This window comes from Phaseolus vulgaris, chromosome 1, assembly GCF_051622355.1.
Source record: "Phaseolus vulgaris cultivar YP4 chromosome 1, ASM5162235v1, whole genome shotgun sequence".
Lineage (NCBI taxonomy): Eukaryota > Viridiplantae > Streptophyta > Magnoliopsida > Fabales > Fabaceae > Phaseolus > Phaseolus vulgaris.
In genome coordinates, this window is record NC_143498.1 from 36,565,737 (window position 1) to 36,578,861 (window position 13,125).

The 13,125-nt window shown below is 33.8% G+C and overlaps 1 protein-coding gene across 1 annotated transcript; it reads left to right on the forward strand.

The window, feature by feature from the left end:
* The first annotated feature begins 2,409 nt into the window (after window positions 1-2,409).
* Window positions 2,410-4,252, forward strand: CYP94D2 (cytochrome P450, family 94, subfamily D, polypeptide 2). The gene has a single exon (XM_068616361.2). It carries the CDS (start codon window positions 2,537-2,539, stop codon window positions 4,124-4,126), a length of 1,590 nt encoding a protein of 529 aa, XP_068472462.1. The 5' UTR covers window positions 2,410-2,536; the 3' UTR covers window positions 4,127-4,252.
* The last annotated feature ends 8,873 nt before the right edge of the window (window positions 4,253-13,125 follow it).

Consider the following 13,125-nt stretch of genomic DNA (forward strand, 5'->3'; position numbering starts at 1 on the left):
AGAAGGAACCTGATCTCCTTCAAGAAACTTCAAGAGTTTGAGACCACGTATAGTGGCAAGAACTTGATGACGCTAGAGAACAAAGTTGTCTTCATCAAGTTTGAGGTTTATGAGAGTGGTGAATTGCTGAACAGAGGCCATCGGAGAAGAAGATGAAAGGAAAATAGAAGAGGAAGAAGAGGAGGTTGGGGATGAAGACATGTGTCAAAAAAATAGGCTCATGATACCATGTTAGCAGGAAAGAGAATGAGTGGAGGCATAGAGAGATAAAAGAGTAAAATATTCATATATTCACTTATGTGTAAACTGATACAGAGGTATGAAATATATAGGCAAAGATACACTTGGAGACTAACTGAAACTAACTTAAGTAATATGCTTAACATGTAGACTTTAAGGTCACGGGATCAGTACTCTAGCTCTAAAAGGGTTGGAGTTTCAAATACGACTCCTAGTTCATCGAGTTTTTTTGCAGTCATTAAGTTCACTACTATCAAGATCGTTGGGGGATCGAGAAGGTTGACATTGAGGAACGACTAGTATAAAGGATGCCCTTCTAGCAAGGTGGGATTATGGTCGGATTGTTGGAGTTTTATAAACTTGCCTTTAAAGGATTTGTACGATGATTGGAATAAACGTAGCAAACCTCGGCCTTTCACCCTGCTAACGAAAGCCCACGAGGTTCGTTTGAAGATTTTATATTCAAAAAAGTAAAAGAACATGTTAGAGCTCGGTAGAAAACCGAAGTCATTGTATAAAATATAAAAGGCTCATACGAAAGCCTAGCAATTAAGATGAAGTTGTGCAAGGGCAACATTCATAGTGTTCAAAATTTCTTTTTCAAAGGGACTTAAAGGCAGGCAAACACCTAGCCCGGTAAATAAAGTTTCGTAGAAAAAACAAAAAGGGGTTTCATTTATGCAATATTTACAAACAGGTTCCTCAAGCGTATAAGGCACAACCAAAATGTCTTTTTCAGAACCAGTGTGCTAAGAGATTGAGCATGACAAAGCTTTCAAATTCTTTTAACAGAAGTAAAGGTGGATACTTCACGAAGAATGTCAAGTTTGGCCCAAGGATACATGGAGTAATAATCCATGAGCATAGTTTAAAAGGGTAAACAAGAGATGATATAAGCAGAGGGAAATGTCGAAGGCATACCTAGGAGCGGGGTTTGTGTAGAATGAAGAAAAGTGAGGAGTGTTGTTGAACCGTTAGAAGCAAAGAAGAGACAGGGGTGTGAATGAAGAGGAGATAAGGAAAGAAGAAATGCCCACGAAGCCAAGTAGAGGAGAAGAAACATCACGGGAAAAGTGAATCGCCACATCCCAAGCATGACCAATGTAAGGAAGACATGTGGAAGGCCAGGTACGGGGAGGGACAGTTGATGCGACGCATAGTAGAAGATAATAAATGGGGTGTGTGTTCCCGTAAAGCAGTCAAAATTGGGAAGTGAACATAGTGTGAAAGTTTTCAAGCATGACTTCTCAGCCTCATAGGCGTGGGCCTAAGGCTAAGGGGTTGTAGCGTCATGCGTTGAGCCCGATGTTGTGTATAAGTGGGTCGTCTCCCCAAAGGTCTCCTAAACAATCAAGGTATTCAAGGTCAGAAGTTAATCTTAGAGATAGGAGGAATGTTTCAGAGCTCGATTTCTTAGTCTCATAGGCTTGAACCTAAGGTTAGGGGGTTGTAGCGTCATGGGCCGAACCCGATGTTGTGTACAAGTGTCAATTTTTTAGGATAATATCAAAGGCATTTATGCCGTATCAAGGCGAATCAAGGGATAGCAGACAATTAACCTAAGTAGGAAAACGCGCATTTATTATTGAATGAAGCCGATAACAAGATCGAATGCAGAGGAAGCAAGAGGGGTCTATAGTATATATCAGAGGACCGCATCAGGAAGAAGGACGAGACACATAAGCATAAAAGCACACTTGTTCTTGACTACTTTGAATATTCTAGGTTTGATGTCGCCTATACTCTTGTCTAGAACATTAATATTATTATTATTATTATAATTACTACTAATATTAATATTATTACTATTAATAATAATAATATTATTGTAATTATTATTATTGATATTATTATTTAATTTTTTTTAATATTTATTGTTATTATTATTTTTAATTTTAATAATAATATCAATAAAAAATAATAATAATATTATTAATAATAATAATAATAAAAAACTAAAATGAAATCAAATACAAAATAAACCTTACCACTACATAAAAAAAATTACAAATACAAATAGAAACTAAAAAAACAAAATAAAAACTACAAAAAAAATTATAAAAAAAATGATATTTTAACCACTCTTTTTAATGTGATGGATTTAAAAATAAATTTAGAATTAAATGATATGAAAAAGTATTAAAATAATAAATGTGATTGTATAAAAAAAATGAATTACATCATTATCATTATAAAAAATAATGTAAATAAAAAATAATGTTAATATCTTTGTAGGTCCACAAACTATTAAAATATTAATAGTTTGGATCCCACTCTTCCATTTGAAGTAACCGTAATGAAATACTTATTCCTATCCCTGGAAAGCTTATCACTGGGACAGTGTGTAGCCATTCATCAATATCTGCATATGGAGCTCTTCTCCTTCCTTTTCCTTGCCCTTCTCTTCACTCTCTATCTCTATTTTGCTACACAAAAACCCTGTAAAACCAACACCAAAGGCTTCAAAGACTACCCTCTCATTGGAACCTTACCGGAATTCCTCCAAAACCGCCATCGCTTCCTCGATTGGACCACCCAAGTCCTCCGCGACTGCCCAACCAACACCGCCGTCTTCTCCCGCCCCTACAGCTCCCATGGCGTCATAACGGCCAACCCTGACAACGTCGAGCACATGCTAAAAACCCGATTCGAAAACTACCCAAAGGGCGAACGCTTCATCAACCACCTTCAAGACTTCCTCGGCAACGGAATCTTCAACTCCGACAGTGAACTCTGGAAGTTGCAGCGAAAAATTGCCAGCCACGAGTTCAGCACCAAATCACTTCGTAACTTCATTGTCAACACCGTCACCACCGAACTCCAAACCCGGCTTCTTCCAATTCTCTCCAAAGCCTCCCAGACAAACGGGCTCCTCGATTTGCAGAACCTGTTCGAGCGCTTCGCCTTCGACAACGTCTGCAAGCTAGCTTTCAACGTCGACCCCGCCTGTCTCGGCGGTGACGGCACCGCCGGTGCAGAGTTCATGAGCGCATTCGAGGACGCCGCCGTACTGAGTTCAGGGAGATTCATGAGCGTGTTACCCTTCATGTGGAAAATAAAGCAGCTGCTGAACATCGGAACAGAACGGAGACTCAGAAAATCAATCACTACCGTGCACGTGTTCGCCGACTCCATCATACGGTCCCGATTGGAATCCAGGGAGCACACCAGCGACGACGAAGATTTACTTTCACGTTTCATCAGAACGCAGGAAAGCTCGCCGGAGTTTCTCCGCGACGTTGTGATAAGTTTCATTCTCGCTGGGCGTGACACGACGTCGTCCGCACTCACCTGGTTCTTCTGGATTCTTTCTTCCAGACCTGACGTTCGGAGAAAAATTCACGACGAAATCGCAAGGGTTCGGTTCGCGACGGGTGGCGTTGGCGCGTTCGGGTACGAGGAGCTGAAAGAGATGCATTACTTGCATGCGGCGCTTACGGAGACGATGAGGTTGTACCCGCCGGTGCCAGTTGACTCGAAGAAATGTGCGGACGACGACGTTTTACCGGATGGAACGAGGATTGGGAAGGGGTGGTTCCTATCGTACCACACCTACGCTATGGGGAGAATGGAGAGCGTATGGGGAAAAGACTGTGCCCAATATAATCCCGAAAGGTGGTTGGAGAATGGCGCATTCCGAACGGAGAGTCCGTTTCGTTTTCCGGTGTTTCACGCTGGTCCACGAATGTGTCTGGGAAAAGAAATGGCTTATATTCAGATGAAGTCCATTGCAGCTTCGGTGATGGAGAGCTTCGAGATCGAGGCAGTGGATAAGGACACGTGTCCAGAACATGTGCTTTCTTTGACGTTGAGGATCAAAGGAGGGTTGGCCGTCAGGTTAAGGACAAGGGATACGCAAAGTGTCCACCCTAACACCAGGGTCTAGGGCACAGGTTGCAATTTCTACTATTTTCGATTTAAGAAAAATTGCAATATAATATGTTTATTTTCCCCGTTAACTTTCTAAGGGGTCGTGGAATATTTATATATGGATGGAAAATATAGTTTAAAATTTTAGGAGTGTATACGTGAGTTTAAAAATAAATATATATAATAAAATATAAATTTGTAATTAAATAATATGAAAAATAATAAAATAATAGTATTAGAAGTTGTAATATGATTAAATAAAAAATTGAAATTGTGGATGTATCATTATCTTTTATTTATATAATGAGAAACCAAGTGAGAAGAGAAAGGAATTGAAATGGGTAGGGAAAGGAAAATGATATTTAAATAAAATTGTTTAAGAGAAAAAACATAAAAAAGGTACATTTATGCAATGGTATCTTGTACTCTGTCTTTTTTGTTTTCTAGTAATTGTCTTATATTTAATATGTATTAGGTAAACTTTTAAAATTCTATTTATAAAAAGGGTTTAAAATATTAACTATACGCTTTTTTCACTCTAAAATATCTTCTACTCTCAATGTTTTTATTTTTTTGGTTTTCAATTAATTCAAGAATCGTGATATCGAAACTTCTCCATTTTTTCTCTTTCTAACCATTTATATTTCTACTGTGTTCTATTATAAATAATTTTATTATTTGCTGATAAAAAAAAAACTTTTTTTATGGTCAGAAATTAGAAGAGGTATAAAACTAATTAGAGAGAGTTTCGTAAAATCTCTTACCAGTCCTAATAATTAATGATAAACATCAAGAAAATAATAACTTGCACAACCATAAGAGCTTGTTTAAGGTTGCCTATTGATAAAATAAATAATCAATGCTTCTCCTAATTATAGAAAAAAGGAGCGAAACTTGTTAATAATTAGAATTGATTTTAAGCATAAAAAACACTAGAATCAATTTTTCCTTTTAAAGGCTAGAATCCATTTATTTAAAGAAAATGCATGCCTTTGAACCAAAAGATTAAATATAAAAATAAAATTTGAGATTAATCTTTTAGCCAGAGATTTCTCATAATTATTTTTTTATCATTTATTTTCCAATATATTTTCTTGGACAAAACATGATTTTTAGTCCTCTTTAAAAAATGTGGTACTTTCATTTGTTATCTTTAAGATATTTTGTATTTTTAGCACAAATGTGTTATAAAACATGAAATAATTTATCAAGATTTAACGAAAAAATGTATAATATTGTTGCCTTAGAGTTAGTTAATATTGTGCTTTGTATGTTTTGCTTTCGCTCCAAAAGTTTATCAATAGAAATATCATTAATGTTGTGATTTGGAATATAACGTTCATTAATGTTAGCATCCCAAATGTTTATATTAATAGATTCAATAAAAAATTTCATCATCCTAACTTTTCAAAATATGTAATTAGTCTCATTAAACATAAGTGATATATTAATAAAAACACCTTTTAACAAAAGGTAACATTTTCTTAACCATTTTCTTGAAAAACAAATTAAGGAAATACCAATTGTTAAGAATATAATTTGAGTTCAAGAAAAGGTGAATTGAAGATTTTGCAAATGGATGACTATTTTTTGTTGAATCTAATGTACCAAGTAATAAAACAAGCTTCTTAAGAATTTGAGATATTATTTAATGTTCTTTAAGTTAAAAAATATGAAATGTGAGTAAGAAAATTAAAGAGATGAGAGAGAGAGAGAGAAATACTAAAATTTATATTGGTTTACTAATGGGAAAGAGTTATATTTAGTTCCTCATTTACCTTGACCATTTTTCAAAAATTTTACCAATCACAATAAAAAAAATAAGAAAAAAAAATACCATAATACTAAGATTTTAAACTCTTAACAATTCCTTGTAAAACCCTGTCACGAGAACATCTTGATCTCTCTAATAAAGCAATATTAACACACAAAAATACAAAAGAACTAGGAAAAGGTCACTTGAAAATTGAAAAACTGATATATGTAGAAGAGAAAGAAATATGATATCCTATGTGAGCTATTGAATCAATGATCATCCAAGAATGCTTCAAGAATTAGTGATTATTCTTTATTATATATTATCTAAAATATATATTCAAACAATCATTTATATATATGGTAATATATTAATAGAAAATTTGGGGATAAAGTGAGTCATTTGTATAAGAAGACGACCAAATAGTCTAACACCCATTATCCAATTGATAAAGGAAATCATTAAAACATAATTATCCTCATTTTTACTTACAAAATCAATTATTAATAATAATCTTTTTACTCTAGTAATGGGCATCTAAAAATAATATATCTTAATCAAATAAAGTGTTTATTTCATACAATGTTTATACATGTCATATTGTATATTGCACCTTGCTTGCATTAATTCATCATAGATAAAATAAAAATATAAAAAATATAAAAACAAAAAACAAGACCTCCTATATATAGATGTAAGCATAAACCCTTAAGATAATTAAAGTAATTTTACACATCAAGATTGAAGAGATACAATATCAAAATTACAAGAAAGAAATGAAATTTTAAGATTGCTCTATAGTAGTGATAATTTGAGCAACTATAAATATAAGATAAAGACACTCACAAAAATCACAACTACATTATATTCTATGGAAAGCTTTCAAGCCTACATTCTTTTCTTAGGAAAATATAATGACTTGATTAAACCAAGAGGGAGGGGTTGAATGATTTTTAAAATCTTTTTTCGAAAATCACACTTTCTTGAAATTCTTTTTCAAAACCCTTTTAAGACTTAAAAACATAATGCAAGTATTATGGATCAAGATTGATTCAAGAGTATGTTACAAAACTAGAATGCAGTTAACTTTGTGAAACAATATTGATACAAGATTAATAAAAGATATTTATAAGATTCATAGTTTCACAATTAAAGAAGATAAAACATGATCAAGAAAACACGAGAGGATTTATATTGGTTTAAATCCACCAATCCTACATCTAGTCTCGACAATTCAACTTTAGAATTGTTGGTACCACTATTAAATCAAGTTTGTACAAAGCAATTTGCTATTACAAACTTAAAAAAACAACAATCAAATCTTGAACATACTCAAGAGGATATCAGCTACTAGAAGATACCGACTTCTATCAACTCTTGCTCACAAAGAGAATATATGCTTACCAATTCTTAATAAACCTTTAGAGGATCTTAGCCTTTATCAAATCTTTAGTACTCAAGAAGATATATGCCTTATCAACTCTTGTTAAAAACAATAAAACAAACACTAGAAACACTCTAGCAATAACAATAATTACAAAAACACAACTAGAACACTTCAGCATAAACAATAAGAAAACATTTACCAATCTTTTTCATAGCAAAAACATATAAAAGATTCAACAACACAACCTTTGACAATCAAATCTTGAAAGTCCAAAAAGAATGAAATAAACTCTTTGAAAAACTCATATTATATTGCTTCAAAGTGTATATCAATACTTTTAAAATTTGTATAAAAATATTAATCCAAGTGCTCTATTTATAGAGTTTCAAAATCACAAATTAAAATTAAATGTGATGTTTTTAATCGATTATATCAAGTATTAATCCATTATTCTATGTAAATCTTTTGAAAATAGTTTTAATTAATCGATTATAAAGAGTGTTAAGTCGATTAAATCAGTTCAACAATTAATATTAAAGTATATTTAATCGATTATTTCACTAACAACTCTAAAAATATTTAAAATGGTTCTCTAATTTAATCTATTATTACTGAGATAATCGATTATCCTATTTTGATCATCATCAATAATAATTTAATTGATTAAGTTAAAATGTAATCGATTATTTTGTTCTAAAAATACTTTAAACAAATTTTCTCTTTTCAAAAAACATTTTAACTCATTTTAAAGGGAGTTATATGTTGATCTTATGAATAGTTTGTGTGGGAAAATCATATAACAATTACGCATAAAGCTAAAACATTCTAGACACGTCTACATCATCTTCATCTCCATCTTCATTATTCATCATCAAAACATCATCTCTTTGGGACTCGAGCAACTTCAAGTCTTCAAGTCTAATATCCTTATCCTTTATTTTTTGCCTAAGTAGCAAAGATAAACAATATTATGTCCCTCACCTTGTAAAGTCATACCCTTATAAAGGATACTTGATTGTATATCCTTCTAACTAGTTATTCTTAAGTTTCATCTTTCTTTATCTATAGCCAAAAAATGACAAAGAATATTTAAGATTCTTAATCTCAATGAGAGATTAGGGAGGGATGGCCAAGAGTGGTTAGATGTACTTCTGTTGTTGAGAGTGACACTATGTACTTAGTTGTAACTGAATTTTATTATAGTGGAACACTTTAAGAATTTCTTAAAAGCGATTTGGACATAACCCAAATATTGGATGAATAAGTATAAACATTTTATGTCCTTTTTGTTGTATAGACTGTTTGCTAGATGGTCTAGTATTATTTGTAAAAAAGTCTTGTGCTCTATTCAACCTCACTTCTAAAACCTATTTTTTACTTTGTTCGGTATTGAAGTTAACTTCTTGGGGTTAGTTCTTGAAAGAAGAAGAAGAGAATATCGTATGAGATTGATAGAAAGATAAATACACGTTATGAATAGACCACCCTGTTGAAGATGGGAGCTTTGATGTATCAAATCCATATGAAGCCTGAAGTTGTGCTGCTTTTTGGGTTTGGGTTTAGATTAGGGTGTTTAGAATATTTGTAAGATCAGTTCTAATTCCTATACAAAGCTTGATTAATCAATTTAAAAAGAAACAAAGTGTTTTTCCATGCAAAGAGAAAACAACTGGTTGAATTGTCGAGACAATCGGTTGTTTGTCACTTAGCTGGCAATGAGGTTTTGAAACTGTTTTTGAATTAGTTTTGCAACTGCCTAACCCATTCAACCGGTTAAATCATGGTTTCAACTAGTTAAATGAGTGTTGTGCTAACATTTTTTTGAAAACCTGTTTCAACTATTTTAAATGAGAACAAAACAGATTTGACTTTGTTATGTTGCCTTAAACGGCTAGATTTCAAATACTATAAATATAGCCTTCTTTCAAAATTTTTAGAGAAGTTTTTTTTACACTCTGATTTGAGATCAAAAAGAGAGTTTATGATCTGTTTGTGAAAGAAGTTTTCCAAGATTAGCAAGATTGCTTTTAAGCTTTGTTGTGGTTCAAGAATTGGTCATAGGGCCTCTGGTTTTCTATAATTCCAGGTATTTTCAACCCTTACTTAATTTCTTGTAATTGTATTATGATATTGTAAACGTGTTTGTAAAATCTTGTAAAGTCAGTGTGAGTCTGGCTTGAGGTGTGTGTTGGTGCAAAGAGGGTGAGTATAAATGCGGCTATGGTAAACAGTCGCATTCGTTGAATGTTAATTCTCAGTTAAATTGACCTATTCAATTATAACCCAGCCAGAGAAATACATAAATTCAGAGAATCAAATTTTATATATTGATCAGAATGTATTACAAACACTAATAACATATCTCTATCTATCTATCTAATTCCTACATTATTCATCAGTTATCCTAGAGTTATAAAAATTTATAAAATACGTGGACCAAGTATTTCTCACATATGCTAAGGCTTCAAAGACATTGGTCGCTCATCCGTGAAGTACTGCATTATAAAATAAGGCTCACATAAATTAGTTTTAAGATACATATATGTTAAAGAATTATAAAAATAATTAACAATCATGTTACCTCATGCCAATCACTTTTAAGGTCTAGTCTTACAATGGTAACCATCCATTGCATAATATAATAGCCACACTCTTAGCTTCCTGGTTGTTTATTACATTATAATTCAATAAAAAGTGAAAGTTAAAAATAAACAATGAAAAGAGAAAGAAAAAAAAATTACAAACCTTTAGTTTTATCTAGCTCAGATTTTGAAAATTTGAACTGGATCAACCTTTTAGGATGTTATATCCACGCCATGAGCTGATTAATACAAAAAAACGTGTTAGTATATGCTTAATTAGTAACATACGGAAGTTTATAATGTACTTACCTATCAATGATATTCTTAAGAGTTGGGGATATCTCCTTGTTTAGGGAACATAACCACACAATAGTTTTATCAACCATTGATAAGACAAGTAACTGCCAATGATCTCTATCATCCATTAAAAGAGTTGGTAAATATTTAAAACATGAAATAGTAATAATTGACGACTTATAATTAAACTTACTCATTAATATAAGGGCATAAATAAATTTCTTTTCCCTCTTTTTCTATGGTGTTAGTGTTGTATGATTGGGTTTCATTTTCCTTTATTCCAATGGGATTAGTATATGCAGAATCTAAGAATCCTTACACATTTTCCTTCCCCTTAGTGAGACAGACTCCATTAAAAAATCTACAAGTTATTAGTTAAAGCATAATCAATAATAATTTGACATAAAGTAAATTGAAATATATGTAAAGATACTTACATCATAAAAAATTGAATTATACTTATATTGAGCTCCTGATCCCCAACTACAAATTCTAAAAATTTTCCATGTGTATATGTACATGGCAGTTCAGTTTTTATTTCAAAAAGACGTATATCCCAGGGAACTTCCAAAGGTTCTCGACCAATCTTTCTAGTAGCTACAGCTAAGGAAGCTATAGGATTGTCAACCGGAACCTCATGCTTCTTTTTTGGACTTGGTTTCCGACAAGGTTTCTACAAAATAAAGAACAATTGTATTAAATTAGATGTAATATATAAATATAAATTAATATAATGAAATAAAATTATTACCGAAGGTTCAGGCATAGTTCGAATGAGGTTTCTGGCCAGGATATGAATGTCTGAAATGCATCGGCCACAGTTGTCACCTCATCTTAAAGTAGTGGAACACGAGCATCAGGTACTCGTACTTTTTCAACTATTACCTTCCGATCAATCTCCTTTCTCATCTCCTCCATTAATGTTTGACGTATCCTACTCGTCAGAATTGCCACAGTCATATCCTTGAAAAAGCAGAAACTCACTTAGTCTCTCATACCATTGTCTAGGTGCCTGTTTTAGTCCATATAATGCCTTCTTAAGCTTGTACACATGTTCTGGATTTTGGTAGTCTTCAAACCCTGGAGGCTGAGATACAAACACCTTTTCATTAATGTAACCATTCAGGAATGCACTCTTAACATCCATTTGAAATAACTTGAATCCTTGTATGCTGGAAAATGCTAAGAGTAATCTAACAGCTTCAAGACGTGCTACTGGTGCATAGGTTTCACCAAAATCTATTCCATCTTCTTGGTTGTAGCCTTTAGCAACCAGCCTTGCTTTATTTATGGTGATAGCCCCATGTTCATCCATTTTGTTCCTGTACACCCATTTAGTTCCTATGATATTCATCTCATGTGTTCTTGGAACTAACGACCATACTTCATTGTATTCAAACTGGTTCAGTTCTTCCTGCATTTCTGCTATCCAGTTGCTATCTTGTAGAGCTTCCTCCAGATTTTTAGGCTCTACTTGTGAGACAAACGCCATTGTCTTGCATAAATTGTTGAGAGAATTTCTGGTTGAGACTTCTTTATCAATTTTCCCAATCACATTGTCAAGTGTGAGATTCCTGGGAGTCTTCCATTCTTTAGGAAATCCTACATTCACAATAGATTCTTTGGCAACATTTGGATTAGTTGCATCAAGATCACTAAATTGATTCTTTTGCAGAATGGTTCTTAAATCATCCATACCAGGTTCATCCATAACAGATTTAGGCACAGTACAATCTGTTTCATCAAGAACAACATGTATAGACTCTTCCACAGCAAGCAATCTTTTGTTGTACACTCTATAAGCATGTCCATTTATAGCATATCCAATATGTATTCCTTCATCAGATTTAGGATCAAATTTGCCCATATTATCTTTACCATTATTCAGAATAAAACATTTGCAACCAAAGACCCTAAGATGACTAATGTTAGGCTTCCTACCTTTATACAATTCATAAGGAGTTTTCTTAAGAATAGGTCTAATCAAGGTTCTGTTAAGCACATAAGAGGCAATGTATACTGCATCTGCCCAAAAATATTTAGGTAAATCAGATTCATTTAACATGGTCCTAGCTAATTCCTCTATTCATCTATTCTTCCTTTCAACTACACCATTTTGTTGGGGTGTCCTAAGAGCATAATAGTTATGTGTGATCCCATGTTTTTCACAAAACCTATCAAACTTTGCATTTTGAAACTCTCCCCCATGATCACTATGAATCTGTTTTATGCTATTTCCATTTTCATTATGCAGAACCTTAGCCAGTTTCTTAAAAGCTTTATATGCATCATTTTTAGAAGCAAGAAGCAAAGTCCATGTATATCTTGAGAAATCATCAACAATTACCAAAGCATAGTAATTTCCAGCTAAGCTAGCAGTCCTAGATGGCCCAAACAAGTCCATATGCAAAACATCCAAAGCTTTATTTGTAGAAACCACATCTTTTGATTTAAAGGGGTAACTCTAACTACGTGAAAGTCGGCCAGAACATTACGTCTGCCGAGCTTCCTTGGTCCACCAGAACCCTGTGGACCTTTCTTCCTGCTGTGATCAACGAGATGACTATGGGATCGTTGTCATGAGGCACAACGTCCCGAAGATCTTGCTTGGTGAACGTAATGTCCACATCCGGCGAGTGGTCTTCAAACATATCCACCGTCATCACAGACCTCGCATACCTCTTCCTCTGTGATGCGGTGCATCCACCACCTGAGAAACCCCCTGCAATGGTGTGGATTTCCCCTTGCGTAGGCATCTCGTGCTGCTGAGTCTCTCCACCTGCTGGTTGGGAGCTCGACGCGCCCCCCGTCCTTCTATCCATCAGGTAGTCGTTTAGGAACCCGCTCTTGACCAGATCGTCGAGCTGGTATCCTAAAGCCAAACACGAATCCACGGTGTGGCCAAAGCCCTGGTGAAACTCACACCAGGCGTCTGGCTTTGGTCCCAGCACCTTGTCGCCCACCTTCTCAGGCGCCTTCAGCCTAGCGGATAT

What these genes read in the sequence shown, in the direction of transcription:
- CYP94D2 (XM_068616361.2), top strand. Translation starts at nt 2,537, where the DNA reads ATGAAATACTTATTCCTATCCCTGGAAAGCTTATCACTGGGACAGTGT.